Source organism: Pseudopodoces humilis, chromosome 22 (genome assembly GCF_049639895.1).
Source record: "Pseudopodoces humilis isolate 2021_Gansu_Grassland_sample_001 chromosome 22, ASM4963989v1, whole genome shotgun sequence".
NCBI lineage: Eukaryota > Metazoa > Chordata > Aves > Passeriformes > Paridae > Pseudopodoces > Pseudopodoces humilis.
The window spans coordinates 9544872-9569643 of NC_142221.1; the positions used below are offsets into that span (position 1 = coordinate 9544872).

Here is a 24772-nt window from a genome sequence, read left to right on the forward strand (position 1 = left end):
GGAAGGGGCGGGACTTGGCACGGGGGGGGGAGCGGAGGCCGCGGCTCGTGGCGGTCGCGCGGTGAGTGACAGGGTGGGCTCGGGGGGGGGGGGGGGTCTCGTATCCCCCGTGCCCCCCCCATCCCTCCTGAGGGGTCCCCATGGCAGCCCCCCTCCCCTCAGGCCGGGACGGGCCACCTCGGGCCGGGGCCGCCGGGGGGCCCCGAGAGGACGGGCAGCCCTGGGACGTGGGGGTGCGGGGCGAGCTCGCTGTGGGTGCGGGCAGCACTCCCCGGGCTCCGGGAGGGGAGCCCAGCACGACCCCGCGGTTCCCAAGGTGACAGGCGGGCCCCGCGGCCGCCGCGCTGCCTTTGCCGTGAGGGGGCCGTGACCCGCCGGGGCTCCGGGCTGAGCCACAGGGCCCGCATGGCTCCGCTGAGGGCCCTGTGGGTCCATGGGCTCGGCCGGGAGGGCTGGGGACACCCGGGCACTGCTGAGCTCCAGCTTCGGTTCTTTGAATTTCCCAGAGGCACCGGTAATTCGCTGTGTTCCTAACATCGGAATAGTTCCTTGCGTGGAACGTCTGAGCCGCCCCTCTGAAGCAGTTTTCCACGTTCACCTCTTACCTTGAGAAATACACCTTTTTGTTGGTTTGCTTAATGAGTTTTTCGTGGTGTGTTGTGGTTTTTCTGTGTTTTTTCCCCTCTTGGAAAGCTGGTATCTCTGTGTGCTTTTTGAGCTCGACTGGCTTTAATTTCACCTTGGATCCAAATGATGTTGAAATGCAGAAAAACAATGTGCAGGAGGTCAGAATAGCAATAAGGGTTGGATACTTCCTGGTTTTGGGTATTTGTAATGTATTTGGGAATTTGTACTGTCAGTTACTGATTGAATATTTGACTCTGAGCAGGAAATTGCCAGATTTGTTGTGGAGCTGAGCTTGCAGTAATTCAGGAGTTTACTGCAATGATTGAGATATCAGTGATTCCACTTCTAAAGGGGGAAGATAAAGGGATGTGTTAAGCAGCTTTTATATTGCAGAATGTGTGATGAATTTAGAATAAAACTTGGAAAAGGATCAGAATCTTCTTTCTGTTAAAAAAACCCCACAATAATTTGGTGTAAGTTCCCAGTGGGAGGAGATTGTTCCTACCTTGGTTAGGCAGGTGGACATGAACTTCCTTCCAATGGGAAATGTGGTCCCTTGGATGAAGAGGGTTTGTTGCTTTGGCTTCTGTGTTTCTATCAGGTTGTTTGTTAACGTGGTTTTGTTTTGTAAATGGAGACGACTTATGTAGCTAAGTCCTGGTGTGGCACTTCAATTTAGATTTTTTAGGTACAGGTATCACAGAATCTCCTGAGTTGGAAGGGACCCCACCAGGATCATCCATCCCAGCCCTGCCCAGACCCCCCAACATCCCAGCCTGGGCATCCCTGGAGCTCTGGCAGCCTCGGGGCCGTGCCCATTCCCTGGGGAGCCTGGGCAGTGCCAGCAGCCTCTGGGGGAAGAACCTTGTCCTGATGTGCAGCCTGAGCCTCTCTGGGATAGTTCCAGGCCATTCCCTCAGGACCTGTCACAGAGCAGAGCCGCCCCTCAGGAGAAGCCGCAACCCCTGGTGAGTTCTGACCTCAGTTTCCCCTTCAGGTTGAGCAATCCCAGTGCCCTCAGCTGCTCCTTGTGTGGCCCTTGTAGATCCTTCACAATCTTCCTAGCCCAGTGTTATACCTCTATATATTTCCTATTTTTTTTCACTGGGATTCAGCACTGGGATCAGTTTTAATGCCAGTGTGGTGAGGAAGAGGCTGTAGCAGCACATCCTGCAGCACTCAGCAAGCATCACTTAGCCACTTGTCCTTTTTTAATTTAAGATTTTTTCATAGTCCTCATCTGTATTTGAGTGTGCAGTGGGCTTGTGGTTCCACACAGTTCCCAGGCAGCAGCCAGTTCTTCCTGTTTGTGCTCGAATTCCAAGCTCCAGAATGCTTACTAGTCCTGCTTTTTGTGCCCAGGTAGATGAAACGCTCCTCACAAGTGTTTATTAAGTTGATTTTCAGTCTGTTTGATCTTAACTTGCCTCTGCTTGAGCCTGAGGTCAGTAAACCTTTTGCAGGGTTTTTCACGAGTAACAATATGGGATCTTACAGGGTAAGTAAGGGTTCAAGTTAATGATCCCAAATCCTGTCATTTATGATGTAATGTTTCATGAGGTTTTCATTAGGCTTTGGACTCCACATTATTTTTTTCCCATCCTTCATCAAAAAGGGGACAGTGGGAATAAGGAGTGAACGTTGCTGTTTAAGTGAAGATTGGTTTTATAACTGAGGATTTGTTGGTGAAGCTCTAACTGCTCTGCTGTACAATACAAAGTTAAAGTGATGCTTTTTGCTACAAACACAAAAATTGTTGCAATAATCAGGGTTTTGCTTGTGCTGTTCTTCTCCCCCCAAAAACAAGGTACTGAAAATACAAGAGCTGGCAGAAGTTGCAGGCTCCCACACAACTTTCTGTTGAGAGCAGAAGAATTTTGTACAGCCATTTCCTACTGAGACTTGGCTGCTTTTCGTTTCATATCAGATTTCTCATCTAGGCTAGGTTGTTAACTAAGCTGAGAGTTAGGATAATTTCTGCCAGTAGAGAGAAGGAATTAAGTCACCTTTCCAAGTCACTTTTCTATGTTTGCTTTTTTATTTTGAAAGTATCATCCCTGCCACTGACTCAGACTTGCAGTGGTACAAGGACAAGGTTGGGGTTTTTTTGTTTTGGAAAGAGGTTTCGGAGGGATTTTTCACTTCACTTCTCCCTTCACAATATAACTTCAAGTCTTGGATTAGTGAGACACTCTATCCCTGAACAAAAGCTTAATGCCTGAGAAGGTAGGGAATTGAGAATTATCTTTTCCAGTTTTGTATTACATATAAATGACAAAATCTGCCATGTTCACATGGTGAATTTTGAGCAGGGCCCTGAGGAGTTTCCTTTCAGCTGGCTTGTTTTCCAGTCAGACATTTAGGTCCAAGAGAAGACAGAACTTTTTGTTCTTTGAACTAAAATGTACTATTTTCTCATTTCCTCCTTGATTTCTCTATTTGCTATGAAGACCCCTCTACCCAACAGAAAGCTGCCGTGGCTCCGCAGAGCTGCCTTCCCTGCCCTGGCCTGAAGGTCACCTGAAAGTTAGCAGGAGCCTTCAGCAGAACTTTGGGAAGTTGAGCTGAAGCACATTGCCAGCATGAACTTCTCCACAAGTCTGCCAGGAAATCACTGGGAGTCTTGGCAACTTTTTTATCAGGGAAGGATGAAAAAGACTCAATCTAGTTTATGTTGGTTTTTTTTTCTGGGAAATCCAATCTTAGTTAATCTACTCCATTGCCTTTTGTTTCAATCCAATTTTCTGGAAATGTTCCCAATCAAATCCTGGAGAGCACGATGCCAGTGATTTTTTCATTAATCTTTTTTTCATCTGAAAGCTGGAATCTGCTAATGCAGAGAAAAATGGGACTAGTTATTGTAAACAAATTAAACTCCTATTTTGCTGTACTTTCTAAAGCCTTTTATTTGCTGGTCCTGGAATTAGACTTTCCTGGTTTAGAAGTCTATCTAGAAGTGAGAGGTTGTGATGAAATAGCTTCTTTTTAGTTTTCCTTTTTTATTTCTACAGTTTTTAATGTCATTTCCCATTGTCTTTTCTTCCCTGTGTTATCAGTTTGTATCTACAAGGATCTCCATCTGATTTCCAGTGGCACTTCAGCAACTGTGTTGCAGCCAGAACAATGGCTTTGCTTCCAGCTCTTTTCCTCTCTGTGGATATAATCTTAGAAAAATCACACATTTGCTGTATCACGGATATAAATGTCATTTATCATCTGCTAAAAAAGTTGTAATCTAATCTTTCCACTTTCTCTAAATAACTAGAGCAGTCCGTGGTAGCTCCAGACCACAGGCCAAATGCAGTAAATGATTGAGGCTCTTCTGTTCTCACTACTTGCTCAGCATGTCCTGATACGAATCCTGAGGGCTTGGGAGAAAACTGGGAACTGAATGGAGGTGTTCAGGCATGGAACTCAAAGTGAATGCCCCAGGCTCTCCTGAGACTGTGGGAGAGCCACTTCAATTCCATAAACCTTCCTTTCCCACACTTACTTATTAGTTATCACGGATTCAGATCTTATTCCTCTGATGAAAGTACAGGAACTTGGAATATGAGCTTTTTGATATATTTAGCTGATCTTATGGCTAACCTGGATAAGGGGAACCCTGACAGTCTTGGTTGTTTCTTTTCCTAAACGCTGCATCTGTTGGGGGAAGGAGTGCCTGGGAAATACACTTTTTTCACATTAGAGAGAATATAATTGGACTTGGCTCTGTAGGATTAAGAAGTCCTGTGAGGTGCAGTGCTCATCCTGAGCTAATGCTGTGAGCAGACTGGCTGGCCTGCTCTGGAGAGCTGGGAAAAGCAGCCTCTGGAAAGGGATACAGCTCCAGCCTCCTTAGGGAGAGGCTCATCCCTGTGACCCAGCCTGCTCCTTGTCTGATGTCTGTAACTGGTGGCTGCACTCTGGGTGGGACAATGGCAAACTTGTGGCACCCTGACTCCTGACTGGCAGGACTGGGAGCCAGGGATCCCATTACTCACCTGCTTCCCCTGTTAACCTTCCCTGCTCTCTAAGGTGTTCTGAAGAGGCTCAAGCAGCTCATTGGCTCAGCTGGACTGCATTTTCAAGCTTGCATCTTTTACTTGGGGAGGAGAAACACTAACAAACGTGGAGCAGACTCAAAGCCAGTGCTCCCAGTAGGGGCCATCCCAGTTCACTCTCCTGCAGCCCTCAGGAAGTCACTGCAGTGCTGCCATCAGTGTGGCTCTGTGGGAGGGCATTTCCGATGGGTAAATCAACCCTTGCACCTCAAAGTGATGAGGGAAGTGGGAACACAAGCTCCTGAGGAACACACCCAGCCTCAGGACACTGTGCAAGTGAAATGCAATCAGTGTTGGTCTGCTTTTCTCAGCTCCCTTGTTTGTCTGAGCTCCTGGTCTAGTGGATTTGACAAGACACTGAGTCACAATTTCCGGGTTCACTGCCAGGACAGTTTTATACAAATCAAGTTACCATTGGCTTTGGTGCCCTTCATTAACTTGGGATAAGACATTATCTCACAAGGATGTGCTGAACTTTAGTGTTTAAGGTGGTGTCAGGTGAGGCTGAAGAGTGCTGGAAGAGCATGTTATAGATCCTGTCAGGCTGAAACCTGAACAGCTGCAAACAAAGTTAGTTGGGAGTTTCACAGCTGCCCTCATGTTCCTGTTACAGGCTTGGTTATACTTGTAAAAACATTTTTGTGCTCTTTTCATAAAAGGCACAGAGCAGGGTCTGTGGGATGTCCTGTATGGGTGGTAAAGCCTAATACACTTGATTCTGATTATTTTGCTTCTAGTTTAAAAAAATCTCTTGGCAGCAGCCTGACTTTCCTTAATTTTCTGAATTCCTCCAGTAAAACCCTCCAGGACATCATAACAGCAAGATCATGTGAACTGTTTGTCAGTTGATCCCATTTTGTGTAACTCTTGCTTCTGATCTTGCTTGAAACCACAGCCCTTAGCACGAGGCCCCTTGTGTTGCAGGGCACAGCACAGCTGTTCTTGCACTTTTTCTGCTTTGTCCCTTTTTTCCCCATAGCATTTGTTGGTTCCAGCTTTCCAAGCAGAGCCAGTTACCCTAACAGGGTTTGTTTTGTACACGGTGTTGAAGAATTTCTGTGCAATTGATGATTTATCTGCCTTGTTATTTTTTTTTTCTCACTTCCCAATGCTCCTAAAAACTGGCTGATAGCTTTGAAAACATCACATTTCTTCATTAGGGGGCAGATAGAGTCACAGGGTGATTTGGGGTGGGAAGGGATCCAAAAGCCCATCTCGTTCCACCCCCTGCCATGGGCAGGACACCTCCCACTATCCCAGGTTGCTCCAAGCCCCATCCAGTCTGACCTTGGACACTTTGAGGGTTCTAGGGGCAGCCACAGCTTTTCCCTCCCAGGGAATAATTTCTTCCTAATATCTTTTCTAAACCTGCTCTCTCTCAGTTTGAATACTAAAATACTTAAATACTAAAATAAACTAAGCTTGCTTTGTTATAATATCCAGAAGCAAGCAAACCACTAATTTATCTGATACAGATATGAATGTTTGAAATGTGTTTTGGTTAATGTGTTGGAAAGTAATCTCTGTGATGCACTTAATCAGATCAGGGAGTTCTAAAATCTCTTTGCATTTGTGCAAAGATCTTATGAGGGAGACTCAGGAGCTGCTTTTGTTGCTCTGGGGATCTCTGTGAGCATCCCAGTGCTTGCTTTGGTCCTAAAATAATCTGAGGAGTAGTTAATGATTAGCCTTTGATAGAGATAATGATGTGCTTGTCAGCATTATCTGAGGGTTGAGAAACTTTGATCGGTCTCAGACTTGTTGCCTCTCTGGAGAAAAAGGCTCTGCTGGAGTTGGTAGATGGAAAACCTGTCTCTGGAAGAGTAAGTACTCAGCATGTTTTAGCCCTGAATCATTTCTGTTTTGGATTAGCAGCTCTGTGGCTGTCCAGGGGTTTGAAAATGATGAAAAAGCCAGCATTCAAAGCTCTTTCCCAGAGTGGGTTTTTGTCACTCATAGAAAAATTGTTGATGGCTCTTGTTCCGGCTTTCTGTGCCCTACAGTCACGGCTCTTCCTGTCAGAAGAGTGTCACAAGGCCAGGGCTCTTCCAAAGATAAGTTCCTTTCCAGAGAATTGAGTTGATTGCTCTTTTCTTCTTCTCAGTACTGGAGATCTTCTACCTTGCTGAGATTGTATTTGCAATGACTCAGTCATTTCAATAATACTTCCAATAGTTCAGTTGCATTTTCAAGGGGAGAATGCTCTGTTCCATGGACTGGGGCTATGAACTTGTTCTCTGAACCCTTACAAGTATTTGCATTACTACCTGGAAGCTGTTTATATATCACTGTGCCATCCACTTGCTGTTTGCCAAGATCATGGATCAAAAGTAGGGAGATGCCTCTGGTGGTGGATATTTGGCCTTAACCATCTGCCAAAACAGAGATCGAATTCCCTGGGCTTAATTAAAAACTCACTGGAATGGATTTTGCTGCTGGTGACCTGCATTTTGCCCATGAACAGCTTGAGGCTTCTCAAAATAAGTATTTGAGGCACACAAGAATTTGATTCTTGGCTGTGGTAGAGCAGGTTCCTGTGTTGAGGGACAGTCATGGATGGTGCTGCAAAATGAAACAAACACACATCCATTTTCCTCTGCAAGAAAAGGTATTTTTCTAAAAGTCAGTCTTGTGAGCTCTTTGGATGAAAGCTGCATTTCAAAGGTGACCCTGAGATGCCAGAGCAGGAGCTGGAAATCCCAGAGTATCCCAGTAGGAGCTGACATCAACCCCTGGCTGTTGAGGCAGTGTTTGACACAGGCTGGGATGTGGCAGCTCCAGGGAAGGGAAATGGTTGAGTGGCCACCTTAAAACGCTGTGTCTGCACATGGACACGCTTCTGAGGGGTAATTACAGACAATCAACTGCTTAAATATGAAAAGCAAGGAGTGAAATGGAATTGCTTTGCAAGGATGCTTTCCCATGTGGTGGAAGGTAATGTGTGTGTGACTGTGCTGGACATGGAAAAACCAGTATGTCCCATATCATACATATGGAATGGCCTCCTAAACATTAACCAGGAGTTTTGGAGTGTGGTTTTCTTGTTACTCAGATTCTCAAAACACCTGAAAGTCAGTTCAGAATTTGTACAAGTGTTGCCTTTTCTGGGCTAAGTCTGATTCTAATGCTGAAAAGCAGCCAGAGAGGGAAAATGGGCAAGCAGGGTAAGATCTGGGAATCTCCTGTGTATCACTGTGCTGGACTCCCTTTTATGCAGCCTCTAATAAGGCAGTGTCATCCATTTATTACCCTCAGGTTTAGTTTTACCTGCATGGGACAAAGGTATTTATGCTGCTGCAAGATAACATGTGTAAAGAGGTAATAACAGATAACATATGTAATCCTTCACCTGTGTTAAAGGCCCACTAATGCACTTCTAGGACACACTGAATCACTTTTGGCTCTGAGGAAACTTGTGCTTCCTTTCTTGGGAATGCACTTTTTTATTGTGGTTTCATTTTGTGTCTCCTGAGATTTATTTTACAGTTTTACAGGGTTTAAGGCTTGAAGACTCCATAAAATCGATCTGGTCAGAGCTGTTTATGTTGTGTAGCTTGGTGTTTCCTTCCCACTCCAGCAACCATGGAGCAATGATTTATAAAGATTAACTTGCAAGTAGTTCCCTGTCTTGCATCCTGACATATGTCATTCCTTAGAGATGGAATGCTTCTGCATGTGGCCACTGAACACAAACAATAATCTGTGTCCTCACCCTGTGGACAGACACATTTTTGTGGGAGACAGGCTCCTTTCCATAGGAACAAGTGGTGCAGGAGGTGTTAAATGTGGAGTAATCTGGATGCTGAATTAGTGATCATGGTGAAGAACCTTGTTTGCATGTGGTGAGGATTTTTTGTTTTTTTCATTTGAAGAGAAAACTTCTCCCTTCATTCAAAAAGTGTCTGTTATAGGTAGAGGAATACATGCTAGAAACTGTTTATGATTAGGGCATATGAAATAGGAAGTGAAATTCTCCACTAGGCCTGGTTTTTCCAAGGAAGCAGAAGTTGTCTAATCTTACAGAATACACATCTTGCAAGATGGGGTTCCAAATATTAATATATTTTTATATTAAAAAGTTTTTGAAGAGTATCACAAGGCTCAGGACTCTGTCCCATTTGTTCTCAGACTCCTCTGAGGCAGCAGGATGGTTCCTGGTCTCTGGCCATATGGATCACATTTCCTTGGTCACCATTCCTGTGTTTGGTTGTGTAACATCTGAGCAAAAACCACCACTGAGGATAAGGAAGTATCTGTTTATTCAGGAATTACGTAATCTTGGAAAATATGGGTCACATGGCCCTGCTTTTCTGTCTGCTCTTCCCAGTGCTGTCCTGTGTCTCCTCACTCCTCAGGATCCTCCGTTGTCCTCAGCTGATGAGTGAGTGCTGAGAGGTTTTAGCAGGAGGTTCCCAGGTGACTCCTGGCTGAGCACCACCCACCCTCCTGCTCCTCCATCTCAGCACAGCTCTTACTCTCCTGGCCTTTGAGCCATCCTGCCTTACCTCTGCCTAAACTTCCTCCTGAGGTTTTGTGCTCTGCAGGGTTGTTTTCATCTGCCTTTCACTCCATTGGGCCTGTGGGTAATGACATGGTGTGTGCCTCACTTAATGAAGTTCAGTGCATTGTCCTGTAAAGAACAATCTGTCCTGGGTTATTTTTTCTTCTTGTTCAAAGATTACAGATTTCCTGAGGCGTCTGCAGAAGCTGGGAGATTAGGAATGACCGCCCCCTTCTAGGGAAACCTCTAACAGAGGGTGACCAGACAAGTTTGCTATGAAAATAAACTCCATCAAAGGGCCATTATTGTAGCCATGCTGAGAGGAAGAGCTCTGGCCCCTCCTCAGGTAATGGGGATTGTGCTGAGTGGCTGTGACCAGCTTTGCTTTAGTTGTACAGCTGAAGGATGCTTTGATTCAGAGCAGAGGACAGGACCTTAAGGATCAAACATATGCTCATACTTCATCATCTTGTTTAAATCTTCTTTTTAATTAAACATTAATTAATGCATATAACTGTATCAAGCTGCCAAATGATGTGGTGCAGCTCCAGGAAGCCTGTGTGAGCCGACATCCCAACTGGAATCCATAGTCTGGAACTGGAGCACTGTTTGGGGTGTCTGTGTGATGGCTCCTTGTGGAGAGGGCAGCCTGACTCTTGGGGACACAGCAACCTGGTAAAGAGAGGCACGAATATATTGGTAGCAAGAAACACGAGGATTTGATTAGAATAAAATAAGCAAATGATGGCAGCCAGGAGGCCTGAAGGATGGGTGTTTGGAGGAGCAGGTACTGCAGGGTGTGATTGTTGGCCCCAGCCCTGTGATCTGCCTGGGCTGCAGAGAACCTGAGCTCAACTCTGGCTTAAAGTGTCACCCCTAAACCTCCCTGTGTGGGTGATGTGGTTGTGCTTCATTCTCCTCCTACATCCTGCCCGTGGGGTTTGTCAGAATCACTTTAATAAGGGTCTGTCTCAGACTGGGCAAATGCCATCAGTTGTGGGCATGGCTCACGGACAGCAGAGTGGTTTTGATGTGCCAAAACTTTGTCATTATCTTCAGTATCCACAACTGTGCTGTAATTGTTCCAGCTGGGATCCTCAGTGGAGGTGGTGGCAGAGGAAAGGATCTGTGTGGATTTCTCCCCTCACAAAACATGAAAGCACTGCACATTAAGAGCCCATTCTTTGCCTGTGTTGTGCATTTCAGCTGGGAGAGCTGGGCTCTGGGTGTCTGTCCCTGCTAACTGCTGCCATCCTGGCATGTCACAGGCTGCCCCGGCGTTGATCCCTCTTGAATCTGAACACAAGATGTTGTCTGCAGCCCTGCTCAGCTCTTTTTTTGCCCATTTTTATCTGTTCCCTGCATTGCAGCCCCTGGCATCTCTGGCTGGACATCCTCCAGAGTGCCTGTCGTCCTTCAGATGTTCTGAAACCTGTGGGTGTGAATAGCTCAGCCTGCTCACAGGTAGACAGGGAGAATGTGCCCTGTGTCACACTGTGTGTATTCCTGCTTGGCTCTGCTGATGCAGTTTGAATCCAGCAAACTTCCATGGTTAGGGACAAGCCCCAGGAAATCCAGATTTGTGCAGCCTCACCCACAGTGTGTATTGGAGCTCCTGAGCTGTGCCCTTCTCTTTCCCTTTATCCAAACCCCTTCTGGTGTGCTGAGCTTTTGTGAAGCTTTAAATTTCTGGGAAAAGCTTTAGGATGAGACTGTAAGTACCAGGGCAAGCCACAATTCTGTGTGAGCTCACAAACATTCCTTGAGTTCTTAATATAGCTCTAAGAGTTCCTTCTTCAGGAATTGTGCAAGGGAAAAACAGGGGTGTGCAATTAAGCGTTCTGGGCATAGCACAGTCACTCCCTGTGTCTCGGTGCCAGCCTGGGGTTGCTGAAGTTGCTTGGGAGAGTTCCAAGGGGAGTTTTCATGCTGGGAAACAGCAGTGTGTATCTGCAACACATGTTCTGCTGCATTACTGAAGAATGTGGTGTTTGTTCCCTGTGTCTTTAAAGTGTGTCTTTGCAGCTTGGCCCAGGGGCCTGGCCACCATTGCTGGGTGCTGCTGCAGCATGAGCAGGTGGAATTGGGCTGTCCTTCAGCTGTGCCTTTAAAGCAGCTCTGGAGCTCTGCTTGGGATCCTGCAAGAATCACAAGTCCACCCATTTGGAAAGGAAGCAGTTAAAGCAGAAAAGTTTGTCAGGAAATTGAATAAACTAAAAGCAGTGCTTAGGTCTCCTGATGACCAGCTCAGTGGAGCCCACAGCTAGAGCCAGTGAACAGAGCTGCAGTGTCTGCAGGCTGCTGCTTCCCTCCCACTCCATTTACAGCACTGCTAAACAAAAAAGGGATTGGGCTTGGGACCACAAGCCAGGAGCCAGTGGAGCTCAGTCTGCCAGCAGCACTGCTGTAAGTAGAGCACAGGGAACTCCTGGGTTCCTTTCCCATTCCTTCTGTGTTTTTTCTGTAGCATTCCTTTGTGTCATGCAGCACTCAGCCATATGTGATGTGTAAGCAAGAGGTCTTTGCTTTTCCAGCTTGCTATTTGTAATAATTTTCCTTTGGCTTTCTCTCAGGAACTTTGATTTTAATTCTTAGTGAATATTACCAAGTCTTTTCTTGCTTGTTCAGGAGAAGAGAGGGAACTCCTGATCCTGTTCTTGCTGTCAGAAGTGTTGGTAGAGAGATGTTGGGTCAGTGACAAATCACTCCAGCTGTGCTGAGAGGAGTTCAGGGGGTTGTGAGCAGGAGCCAGTCCTGTGCTGGCCACAGCAGCAGCACCCTCTCTGTGGGACAAATAACTGCTGTAAAGGACACTGGAGAGGGGATTTTTAAGGCTCTGGTCCTTTTGGGCAGAGCCAGGGGAATTTTATTTCTTGGGTTTTCTGAACTGGTTTGGGAAAGATGAGGCACTGTTTAGAAGGGAAGAGTTGATGCTGTAATGGGCATTGATTTAGGGGTCCAGTGTTAATCCTGTTGGACTTCTGATTTGGAAAGGGGCTTCATTCCCTTTGGGACTTTAAGGGAGATCTGTTTGACGTTGAGCTGATTGTAGAGGACTTTCTGGGAGCTTGGTAGATCCTTCCCATAGTGTGTCCTGTTTCTGCATGTCCTGTGTTTCTGCATTGATAAGTCTCTTTTCCTTGGGCGTTTGCCACAGGAAAAACTGCAATTTGCTATGAAGTTGCAGGACTCTGGATAAACACAGCAGAAGCGATAGATTGGGAAGCTGTGGAGTGGGTTATATATAATGGCAGTGATCTTTGGCTGAGACCTGCTCTGGCTTCGGCTTCTCATCAGGTCCAGCTCATTTACCTGATTATTCTTTTACTCATTACTCATTTACCATATCACCTCCTGCCTGTCCCTCCCTTCTCTGTGCCCTGGAGTTGCAAACGTGGCCTCGTGGTGTGTGTGAGGTGAGGCAGCAGTGGTTTGGTGTTGGTGGAGGGTGAGAGTGAGTCCTGGTGCTGACAGTTTGCTGCTGTCAGGTCCTGCTCCTGGCTGCACCTGTCCTGATCCTCCAGCCTGGATTGCAGAGCTGCCACGGTGGCATTGCAGGGCTGGGACATCTCAATGTGAGCAGGTCCTGCTTAAAGAAAGAGGAGAATTTCCTCATTCCTTTCTCCCGTTCCACCCTGTGTGTTTTCTTAGGCAGTAGGTTACTGCAAAGCATAAAAAAACACTGTGTGTGTGTGTCCCTTGTGACAGGTACACCCTGGGGTCTTCCCCTTCAGGTGTTCAGAGTACCTGAGCCTGATGCAGCCATGGGCTGTGGCAAATCTCTCTCCATGCTCAGGAATCCACTCCAATGCCTCTCCCTCTCAGTGCAAACATACAGAGCAGGCAGCAGCCAGAGATCAAATCACCCATTCAGGCAGAAATACCTGCTGAAGGGCTGGCTTTGTACAAGGCTAAGTCTATTTAAAGAATAGAAAAACTATTAGAATAGAAATAGAAACTTGTGGGGGGCGGATTTCTTCCCTTCAGCTCTGGAGTCATAAAGCACCACCTTGTAATACACAGACCTCCACATCTGTCAGCTTCTTAGGAGCTGTGCAAACCAACCAGGGATTTGCAGCTTGGAATATTACACATCCATTAACCTGTTGCTGCTGCTGCTCTAGATACTGTTTTTTACCTTAAGGCTTAGGTAGAGATCTCCTAAATTGTAAATCAGAGTCTGATTGTCCACTGGAACTGATTTATTTTTAAACAGAAATTTATCCACTCTTTGTTATCTTCAGTGACCCAAAACACAGCTGAAGTGGCTTAGATGAGGTTATTTCCTCTTAAGCTACTTAATACCTCATCCTTTCAGGATCTCATAAAATGTCCTTCAGTGTTTGGTGGCTGCAGCAAGGGGTTGGATTTGGTGTTGGAGCACTGGGATAGCAGGGTGGGATGGAGCTACCCAGGTGAGGGTCAAACTTGCCCTTTGTAACCTGTACCAAGGCCTGCCCAGCCACTCCTGAACACCTGACCATGTTCTTTGTTCCTACAGAGTAAACAGCCTGAGATCACATCCACTATTTCTCCCTTTCTGCAGACAAATGATGATTAGTGAGAAGAAAAGGAGTGAAAAGCTGGACACGGCCCAGCCACGAAGACAGTTTTTCATCTGGTAACCAGCCAGGGCTTCTGTGGAGTGTTTTGGAAGCTGCTGAGCTTGGCAGGAATGCAAAATCCTAAAAGGAATAAATAGTCATTGGACAGTAGTCACTGGTGAGGATGTTGTATTCAAAAGCAATGGATCAGTCAGCTGAGAGAAGAGGGAGGAGACAGAGACAGCTCTAAACTCTGCTCTCTGTGGACAGGACACATAGAATGGCTGGAGCTGGGCCAGGCCAGGCTCAGGCTGCACATCAGGGCAAGGTTCTTCCCCCAGAGGCTGCTGGCACTGCCCAGGCTCCCCAGGGAATGGGCACGGCCCCGAGGCTGCCAGAGCTCCAGGGATGCCCAGGCTGGGATGTTGGGGGGTCTGGGCAGGAACAGGTCTGGATGATCCTGGTGGGTCTCTTCCAGCTGAGGATATTCCATGGTTCTATGACTCCAGGAGATTTTGGCTGCAGGAGAGGGGAAGTTCTTGTGTTACGTCTTTCCTCTCACAGCACATTTACCTTTGATCCCACGGGCAAAGCACTTGGGCTATTCTTGTTCCTTCCCTGATGCAAAAGACAATTTGAAGTTTGTGTGTCTTGGCAGGGGATTCCTTTCCCAAGTGTTTGTATTTTGGGACTGCAGCTCTAGAGCCTGAACATTTCGGCTCTGGAACAGGATGATCTTCCAAGCTGTGCCTTATGGAAATCACAGTGGGCATTCTGCAGGTATCCCTTGGTGAAGTTTTTCTCTGTCAGCTGAGCTACTGCTCACATTGTTCTCTCTTCTTATCTCCCCATGAACATTTTTCTGGTCTCAATGTTCAAGCACAAATCAGGGACAAAGTGAGCTAAAAAGTATTAGCAGAAATATGGACAGGGAATTCATTCTGCTTTAGCCAGTGCCATTGGATTCTGTGATAAGTTACTTTCCAGGGGATTGTTTTGAAGTTGTCTGATGAAATAAGAAATAGGCTACAAACTTCATCTGCACAGAGGTGCAGAACATACCTGAGCTGTGGGTGCCTGGTGTCACTTCTTGGTGCTTCCCTGCATTATTTAATTTCAGTGTTTGCAGGGTATTACTTCTGTGTTTCTCTTGAGTTCCACCCCAGCACTGCTGACTTAATTTCCTTGCTTTCCCCAAATCTTTAATTTCTCTCATTGCTCACTTCAATTTAACCACAAAGCCCTGTCACAGGTGCTCCACAGGGCACACTGGTGTTCCGGGCCACCAGAGACCCCTGCACAGGGTCACTGTCACATGCTGAGCCAGCTCCACCGCTGGCTGCCTTTTATTTGCTACTTCCAGTTTAGAAAGCTCTTCTAGAGTCTCATTTCCTCTCTTCAGTCTAAATATAGCCATGCCTGTTCAAACACCATGCTGCCTTTTTGGCTTAAAAAACTGAAAAAAACACACTTGTCAATTCTCCTGATGATTTATGTGGAAGAAAGTCTGTCTCTCATTTCTTTTTAAACTTTAATTTGTGAAGTGTCCGAACTTTGCTTTTTATTTCACTCGGTTTTACTTCAGTGCAGGACTGGAGTGGGAGGGTACAGAGGGTTCCAGGCAGGGTCCAGAAGGACAGATGCTGTGCTTTCAGGACTGACTGCTATTCCCAGGTTATTTTCTCTCCTATTGCTGTTTCTTCCTGATGATTTTCATTTCCCACCAGCAATTTCCAGCCCACAGCCCACAGGTAACCAAGGAGGGTATTTTTATTTTTTTTAGTGTGTCCAGACATCCCTGATTTGTGGTAACCAGATTAAGGATTGGGACTGGCAACCTCTTGAGTGTTTCTGTCACTGTGGGTAATGTGATTAGAGGGAGATGTGGCAGTGTAAAGCTCATGGAAATGAAATTGGATTGCCTGTAGCTGTTGCAGACCTTTACCTGGCAGTAGGTCTTGTACCAACTAACACAATTTCTGTTTCAAACATGTTCCAAATAAAATGCATAACTGTCAATTAAGAGAAAGCCTGTAATCTGATCCTTTAGTATATGCAATTTAAAGTGGGGATTATGATATTTTTGCCTCTTGCGAAACTGCACTTGGGAAGGGACTCTGTTTTTTTCTTCATGTAGATAAGAAATGTTCCTTTATGCTGAGCACTTGCCCCAGGTGCCATCTCAATCAAATTAGACTGCAGAGGGACACACCTCCTTTAAAGTGTCCTGCTCTGTGCTCTCTGTAGCCAGAGCAGGACCGTGAGGAAGCTCCAGGAGTTTTCCAGAGGCAGCAGTTCTCAGTGGCTTGAAATATTTTCTTGTGCAGTAGCAGTAGCACATTCTGTTTAGAAAAGGGCTTAATTTTCTGTTTGTTTTTCAGGGTCCCACTTTTCTATGTGCCTTTCTGAATCCATCTGTCCTCAAGATGTCTCACCACATGAACAGCTCCATGCTGCCAACCTCGCATCCTCCTGACCATCACCACCCCTCCACCACAGCCTCGGGACACGGTCACGGATCTGACATGATGATGATGGTAAGTGGAGAAGTCAGAGTTAACAGAGGGTTTTCCTTGTCTGTGGTTCAGAGTAACTTGTAATCTTAAAGACTGTGCTCTTGAGAGCTGGAAATGAACCTGAGCTTTGGAAGGCAGGAATCCATCCAGGTTAAACCCTGATCCCATTGCGGGTCTTCTGGAGTGAAGGAGCGGCATGAGGGATACAGAGCAGGAAATTGATTTCAGAGCTAGAGGTCCTTCGGCAAAATTGTCTTTTCTTGCCAAAACCTTTCCAGCAGCCAGCCTGGTGTCTGCTCTGCAGCCAGCTAAGGGCAGAAATGCAAGGCAAGAGTTTTCCTGCAGGAAATGGATGGATGGAGTTCTCCAGGCAGCCTTGAGAGGATTGCCCAGCAGTGTGAGGGGCTGTGCTGAGCTCCCTGTGTGCCCTGAACTCTCAGAGCACACTCGGTTTGGGGAGCACAGCACTGCCAGGGCTCTTTGCCATGCTGGCAGCAAGGCTGTATTGATTCTGATTCCTGCTGTTTCAGCTGCCTTTGATTCCAGCAGGTTCAGACTTGTGCATTTTGGCATCACTGAGCCTTTGCAGAGATCCTGGCCAGAGTTTCCCTGGAGATGGCCGGAGGATCAGTGTTTGTGCGTAGCCAGCTCTAGGAACTTCTTCAGCTTTTTCTCCTTTTCCTAAATAACTTTTGGAGTGAGCTTCAGATTATTAAAACATGTCTGTTTATGGTTAAATTTCAAAAGGAGGGGAGAGAGGGCACATTTCCATTTCAAATGAGAGTGTTCTCAGGAGTGGATTTTGCAAATTTTCAATAGAAGTTTGTTTGCCAGCTCTGTGCCTGAGGAGAGAACCAAGAATCTCTGCTTCTATTGCAACCAGTGTCACAGCAGGAGAGGAGAGCACCAGAACAACCTTGGTGGGCATGGCCCGTATGGAGCTCTCAGTCCAGCACTGGCATTGCTCTCCTTGTGAAGCTCTTCCCATCACCTCAGCTCAGTATTGGCATTCCTGGGCCATTACTTTCCATGTAAATGTCGTTTCTTTACAAATGTCAAGTGTTCACTGAGTAGTTACAGGACCCTGCCTTGCCCTGCAGCTGAAAACTGTGAGTAATTGCACAAGATTTTGAATTTATATTGCAAATAAATCTGTCAGGGAAGGCAGTACATAGGTACAGTGTCTTAGATAACAGACTGAGCACATTTAATGTGTGTTTTCCCATTCTTCACTGGTACCAAGTCACAGACTCAGGTTCAGCTGCAGTTCTTTGATTTATGTGGGTTTTGTTTCAAATGTAAATATGCTCATTTTGTTGAAGAGATGAAAGTACTCTCTAAAAGGTGTTTTACAGTAATTTCTGCTCTGGGGAAAATGAGCTGATTCTTACGGATGCTGAAATGAATCATAATTCTGAGCTTCAGCAAATAACCTTAATTAAGTAGCGAGGGAAGTTCAAAGAGAAGTTCCTCTTGCTTGGTAAGGACTTGCCATGTGAAAGCCCCATGTGCATCTGTGCCCAACACATGCCAAGCTGTATTTACCTGGATGGGAAGTTTGTGCCACCTCCAGCTGGCCTGGGGATCTTTGATGTCTCACCTTCCCACAGCATTCACTGTGCAGGCTCAGGAGCCCTTGTTTTCATCCAGGGGCAGCTGTGGATCAGCTTTACCTCCTTGTGCAGCTGTTGTTTAGGCCTCTGTTTCCCATAGGAGATTGGGAATTCCTTAGGGAGACAACACTGCTGGCACAGTGCAGGAGGGGACCCAAGGACTGTACAGCCCTTACCTGTATCATATAGATGAGGTCCACGTGGGGAAGGGAAAGTGCCCTGTACCCCAGTTCCTGAGGGGATGGGGAGGCAAGGAGGAGCTCCATGGAGCCATCCCTAATCCCTGACTGCTGCTGATGCTGAGCAGAAAAGGAGCTTCAAAAGCAAGGTAGAGGGCACTTCCCTGGAGTTCTGTGAAGGACAGAGCCTCCTGCCTAGGGCTGCCTGAAGGAGGTGGGAACTGGAGCCTGGAGCATCTCATCCCTTGTGTGTGTGACACCAGATCTCCTGGAGAGTTCCTTGGTGGTTAGGTGGTGACCAAATAAACTGATCTGAGTTCTTGTTCCTGTACAAACCCCATTGTTGCACCTTGCTCTGGGCTCCTTGGGATGAGCTCTTCAGGCTCATCTTGGTGTTCTCTGTATTTTGGGCAGGCCATGACTTTCCACTTCAGCTGTGAGAATGTGCCATTGCTGTTCTCTGGACTCACAATCAATTCTCCTGGAGGTTAGTAACACTGTCTTGTGCAGTCCAAACAAAGGGTTTGCAGTCGGTGTTTCAGGATTCACGTTTCAGGAATTACTTTGTTACTTGTGTTAAAAATCTGTGGACATGCTGTGTTGAGTCTGGTTTAAATGGCATCTGTGGGGTGAAAGAAAAATGGAGATATTTGTAGAGTTCAAGAATTTGGTTTTATTAGCAAAAGTGATCGCTGCTTTTGCTTTATGGGTGAAATTCTAGTGAGTGTCTGGATGAAATTCCCATTTCCCACCTATCTGTGCATGCACATGGAGCCTGGCCCCAGCAAAATGGGGTTGTTCAATCACACAGTGACTCTGCTGACACATTCCAGAGACAATAATATTTCCTCTCTTGTCAGAAATGGCTGGTGCTTTTGTGGCTGTCTTCTTCCTGGCCATGTTTTATGAAGGCCTTAAGATTGCCCGGGAGTGTCTGCTCCGTAAATCCCAAGTCAGCATCCGCTATAACTCCATGCCAGTGCCCGGCCCCAATGGCACCATCCTGATGGAGACACACAAAACCGTGGGGTAAGGATTGCACTTCATTCTAAAGCAAAGCTCTGCAGGTGAAACTGGCACAGAAGAAACTTTGTGCAGCCAGTTTTGATCTCTGGAGAGTGTCCTGGCTCCACACTGGGATGCTGCATGGCACTGGAGGATGGGGACAAAAGGAGGAAAGCAGCAAGGAGCCAGATGAGCTTGGGGTTTTTGTAATGAACACATCTGGGGAAGTTCCCAGGAACAGAGTTTGGGTGTTACATCCAGTGACCCCGACAGAAAACACTCAGGATCCTTTTGTTTACAGGTAGTCAAGGCCTCTGTGCAGAACAGGAGCCATTCAGCTTTTAAAGGGGGGGTAAAAGAAAGTCTGTTTCTCAGCTAAAAGTTGTGTCCTCCAAGCTCCATGCTTGCTTTGCACTGTGAGCAAAACCCCAGCTCCAGGTGCCAGCTGCACACGGGAGTCCCTGCCCAGGCTGGTGTCACCTTCTCTGCCACCCCACGCCCACCTTGCTGTCCTGGCAGCTTTCTCTCTGGGGATGTGCATTTCCCACCTGTTCCCTTTGCTGACTTGTTTGGCTTTGTGTTCCCAGCCAGCAGATGCTGAGCTTGCCCCACCTGCTGCAGACTGTGCTGCACATCATCCAGGTGGTGGTCAGCTACTTCCTCATGCTGATCTTCATGACCTACAACGGGTACCTGTGCATCGCCGTGGCCGCGGGAGCGGGCACCGGATACTTCTTCTTCAGCTGGAAAAAGGCAGTGGTGGTGGATATCACAGAGCACTGCCATTAACACTGGATGTGCCCACAGGCCTCCCCACCCCGCTGCTCCCTGCAAGCGCGGCCACCCGAGGACTGGAGCATTCCTAAGCTGCCAAGAGAATCATGATAAAGAAAATAAACTGGAGTTCACCACAAGTTCCTGGAGGGATGCAGGGATGTGAGGAGCTGGGACGTGCTGTTCCCCTTGACTTTTGAGAGTCCATGGCAGCCATTCTTGGTCAGGATTTGCTTTATTCTTAGATTATGCTGTGATTGAAATTAGTTGGCTGACAGAACTGTAGAAATTATTATTCTAAAAAGAAAACAAAACCATTTTATTTTTAAATTGTAAATGCTCATCAGTGAGGGTTTAATGAACAGTAGGAAAAGATCAAAGTTACCAATAATGTGTGAATGGCTGTTTTAATTTTGATTTTTTTTTTCAATGTGTACATAATGCCAGGGGAAGAGATTGCCCTGGCATTGTGGCTTTTGGGGCCAATGACACCCTTTGCTGTAGGACTCAGCCTCTAAGGAAGATTTGGTGCTGCATATCAGACACGCTCAGGTGTGTCCTGGCAAGGGAGGACTTTGACCCAGGATGTGACCTGTGTGCTTCAGGGTTTGGATGAACCTGCCCTCCAAGCCCACCAGAGGATGATGAGTGTTGTTAATGTGATGTACCCAGAGTTTTACTCAGCCTCCAGGGAGAACACTTGAGTTTGGCTGCTTTCCCTTCACAATTATGGAACAGATGCAGGATAATAGTTCTGTGTTTTCAGAGCAAAAAGATTCCAAATCCACCATTGAACTCACAGGTACTTCATGTGGAACTGCACCTGGAGGGAACTAGAAGTAAGCTTTGGGTTACTAGAACTGCTTCTGTAAATGAGGCAAGAGCTAAATAATGATTTCATGACACTAAAGTTAAAATGGCTGGAGGGTATTCCTGGATGGACGTGAAAGGGGAAAGCAACCATGTTCCTGTAAAGGAGAGATTTGGGGAAGAGGAGCAGGAAAATACAGGACTACAGCAGCCCTCAGTGTCTTCTCAGGTGAAATTTGGAGCAGAGTGAGCTAATCAAATAGTATTCCTGACCCAGATGACTCCATTTGTCTTGATAATCACAGTGTGCCCATGCTGGAGGTGCAGGTTCTCAGTGCAGTGGGGGACAGGTGCTGTGGTGCAGTGAAGAGCTCAGTGCCCAGGCAGGACAGGCTGTGAGAGGGCAGAACCACCCTCCTGCCTGCCTGCTGCCTTGGGGAGCAGCTCTGCTTTAGCACCTGGATGTTAAAAAAAAGCTCTGCAGAGCATGGTGCAAAGCTGGACTCCTCCCTCTACCCAGCTTTTGCCCAGTTTGTGCCTGTAACTGGCTGGAAGAGAAGACAGTGGGAATTTGAGAGCAGGCACCACTTTCAGACTGAAGCTGGTGTCTGGTACATGCCACGAGAACAGGAAATCCTGCTGGGATAAAGCCTCTGGGCACACACAGGAAGGTTTTTTCCCCTGAAGATGCTGCTGGTGACTGCTGGCAGCAGCTGTGTGAGGAAAGCTGATCTTTGGAATGAGATTTTTTAGCCCCTAAGCCTTAGAGGGTGAGGCCATCCCTGTGTACCTGGATGCTCCATGGTGCTGGTGCTGCTGTCCCTGCACAGAGCCCACCCTCCCATCCTCTTTAAGGAAATCCAGAACTGCTGCTACCAGGGCTTGAATTGCACCTCCTCAAGTCAGCTCTCCTGGGCTGATGCCAACTGTTTATTTGGACATTTTGTTTTCTCTGGACAGTGAAACTAGAGAATTAAAGGAGCTGAGTTAAAAGCAGGCTTAGGTTCTTAAAGAGCTGCTTTCTGTAGCAAATTTGCATCTGGGTGAAACAGGCAAAGTTGTTTTAATGGAAAAGTTCTAGCCACCTCCTGCTGAAAGACAGGGAAAGTGCTTCCTTCCCCAGTCTGATCTTAGGAGGGAGTTCTGTCTGTGGCAGAATCTATTGGTGCCCTCTCTGCACCTGTCGCAAATGTAAAACTCTCCTGTGCCCTCCAGGCAATCATGTGAGGGGAAACCTGACCCTCCCCAACCCTGGAGAGCTGGGGGGAATCTTAGTGTTGGACAGAGAAAATGGACAATCCTTTCCCACTCCTGCTGGAACTGAGAGGAAATCTGAGTGTTTGTTAGAGGAGACTGGAGCTGTTAAAAGCTGGAGAGGGTGGTTGATGTTGTGGGAGGTTTGCACTGCAGGGCTTGACCCCTGAAGGAGATCAGGATGACATTGCCACCTGCTGCCATTGGTTTTTCTGGAAGGGGCTGGAATTGTTGCCATCACAATCAAGGGTGGAGTGAGGAGTGGCTGTGTGGTGACACTGGTCACCTCATGTACCTCTTACCGTGTCTTTCTTTGAAACAGAATCTACGTGGCCTGATCTTGCTGTCACCTTTTAGCCACTTTTCTGTGTATCCAAGTGACCAGACTTGAATTCTCTGAGGGATGACTTGGAGATCAGGCTGTAGCTTGTGCAGTGTCAATCTGATTCTTGTTTTTTCTGCCTCGTTCTGCTTGTACCACCTGTGCCCTTGGAAGAGTTTCCCTGCAGGATGAGATTCCAAGGCTCATCTCCTGCCCATGCTGTCCCCAGAGAGGGCACACAGCTTTGTCCAGCATGCACAGGGAGGGGACACTGCTGTGGCAGGGCTCACCTGGGCAGGAGTCTCTCAGGTGCCCCAGCTGCTCCCACAGCCTGCACGAGGGGTGGTTTGGGCACCCTGGGCTGCTCAGGGATGTGAGAAGGGAAGTGGCTGAGGAGAGGGTGAGGCTGTGTCCCCTCTGCACAGCTGGGGAAGGGCTGTGTCAGGCTGTTCCCTCCTGCCATGGCTGTGCTTTCCTCGGTTCAGTGTCACAATCCAGAGAAGCCACCAACCTCGCTGTGGCCCAGCTTCCCCCTTGCCACCATGGTGTGTTCTCAGCCCGGGTTGCTGCGTGCTGTGGCAGAGCCTGAGCAAAGCCTGAGCTCCCTCTGGACAGGATCAGCAGCTCTGGGGCAGCCCCAGCCCCTCTGCGGAATTTAAAGTTGTCCTGGTTACACGGGGAGGGGAGGGCTCGAAGGATGACCGGACGTGGCTCCGTTATTAAACTCCTGTGGTGACACACACACAGCGTGCTTGGGGGTGCAGTCCTGTCTGGGGGCCACAGCCTGGGCCTGGCTGTGTGCCCTGAGCTGTGCTCTGCACACCTCTGCCTCCAGATCACCATCGAGGAGGGAGCTCAGAGCATCCAGGCCCTGTCCCTCAGTGGGCTTTCGTTGCTTTTCTCTGAGTGCCTTTTTTTGAGTTTGTCTGGAGCCAGTCCCACCCAATCCAGCAGGATTTCTAGTTTTGTTTACAGTGGACTGTCAGTTTTGTTTTTACTCTTGCTCTTTGTGGTGGTAACTTGTCTGATGTTAATGTGAATATCAAGAATCTCCTGTACATAATTAACCAATAAAATAGGTTGCATTTTACTGTGGTGGGGGTGTGTTTTGGGAACAATCCTCAGTGTATCCCTCAGAGGGCTCAGTGTTCCTGTTCAGGTGCTGTGGAGTGGGAGTGAGGAGCAGCATCTGCTGGGCCCTGCTGGGAATGCCAGACCAGCAGAGCAATCCCTGATCATTTGATATGGTGTTAGACAAGAAAAGCAGCTCTTTCCAATTGGAAAAGTTAGAAGTTCTGTACATTTCCCCAGCCTGACCTGAAATTTGATGCACCTACAACACGGGAAGTTTGAATTTAACTGAAGTCCACTTTGGAGGATTGCTGAAAACCCAGACCTGCTCATTGTGCTGAAGATGGGAGGAAACAGACCTGGCCAGAGGCAGGGAGATCCTCCAGCTCCTGAATTCCCTGCAGGTGTCCTGTGGCAGCCTGCCCTGCTCCTTCCCCAGGCTGCAGGGAGCAGAGTTTCCAGAGCACCAAGAAGCTGCTCAGATTTTTAAGTTGCTTCCTTCAGCTCAGCCCACTGTGTGCCTCCTGAGTGGGCTCTGCCCCAAATCTCACATTCATCTAAATCCAATCTCGCCTCACCCTGCCCAGGCACCTGATGGGAGTAAATCCAGGGTCCTGCTGAAGAAATCAATGTGCCATTGGCCTTTTCATGTGACACCACCCATAAGGAACTGTTTGGTGGCCTTTGGTCCAAGCAGCAAACAGCCCTGAGCTCCACTCCAGCCGCTCGTGAGATTATTGTTATTTTCTTAAAAAAAATACGTTTATTTAAACAAAACACTCGGCCAAGGGGCGTTCACGGGCATGTTAACAAAACTTAAAAAACAAAACTGTAACAGCTCAGAGAGGGGAGGCGAGGCCCGTCCGGCCCCCCGGGGCAACCCCCGTTAGAACTCGAAGGTGCCGAAGTGCGCGGTGCGACCGCCGGCCTTGGGCTGCGGCTTGTACCCGATGCGGTCATTGATGAGCTGCTCGCGGCTCTTGTGCTCCGTGCCCAGCGCTCCTATCGCCGCCGCCGCCTCCTCGCCACCCGCCGCCGCCTCCGCCTCGTCCCGCTGCTTCCTGCGGCTCTGCGGGACAACGGGCCAGTCAGGGCCGGGGCCGGGCCGAGCCCCCCGCGCCCGGCCCCGCGCGCACCTCCAGCTCCTTCCGGACGCTCTCGAACTCCTCGATGTCGTCCAGCTTCAGCTCCAGCCGCGTCGGCTTCCGACGGAGCATCGCGACCGGCGGCACCGCGACAGGACCCGCCGCTCCCGCCCTCCGCGGGCCCCGCCACACCTCCCGGCGTGCCCCGCGCGTCCCGCCCTACAGCGGTACTGCATCTCCCGGCGTGCCCCGCGCGTCCCGCCCTACAGCGGTACTGCATCTCCCGGCGTGCCCCGCGCGTCCCGCCCTAAAGCGGTACTGCATCTCCCGGCGTGCCCCGCGCGTCCCGCCCTAAAGCGGTACTGCATCTCCCGGCGTGCCCCGCGCGACCCGTCCTTAAAGAGCAATCCAAGCGCGCCCCGCCC

At 48.1% G+C, this 24772-nt stretch overlaps 2 protein-coding genes across 7 annotated transcripts; one reads left to right on the forward strand and one right to left on the reverse strand.

Moving 5' to 3' along the window:
• Positions 1–10: 10 nt before the first annotated feature.
• SLC31A1 (solute carrier family 31 member 1) lies at positions 11–23281 on the forward strand. Of its 6 annotated transcripts, XM_014256324.2 has the most exons (6): positions 541–652; positions 1316–1595; positions 16100–16255; positions 18441–18513; positions 18887–19055; positions 19619–23281. In XM_014256324.2, the coding sequence occupies exons 3-6, from the start codon at positions 16145–16147 to the stop codon at positions 19818–19820; spliced, it is 555 nt and encodes a 184-aa protein (XP_014111799.1). In that variant the 5' UTR covers positions 541–652; positions 1316–1595; positions 16100–16144; the 3' UTR covers positions 19821–23281. The 6 variants fall into 6 exon arrangements, with proteins under 6 accessions (XP_087921905.1, XP_014111799.1, XP_005527219.1 ...); XM_088065779.1 differs by lacking the exons at positions 541–652; positions 1316–1595 and adding an exon at positions 11–61; XM_005527162.3 differs by lacking the exons at positions 541–652; positions 1316–1595 and adding an exon at positions 6416–6496.
• A 770-nt stretch (positions 23282–24051) lies between these two features.
• CDC26 (cell division cycle 26) lies at positions 24052–24561 on the reverse strand. The gene is made up of 2 exons (XM_005527161.2): positions 24399–24561; positions 24052–24331 (listed from the first exon to the last, which is right to left on the reverse strand). The coding sequence occupies exons 1-2, from the start codon at positions 24477–24479 to the stop codon at positions 24149–24151; spliced, it is 264 nt and encodes an 87-aa protein (XP_005527218.1). The 5' UTR covers positions 24480–24561; the 3' UTR covers positions 24052–24148.
• Positions 24562–24772: the final 211 nt, after the last annotated feature.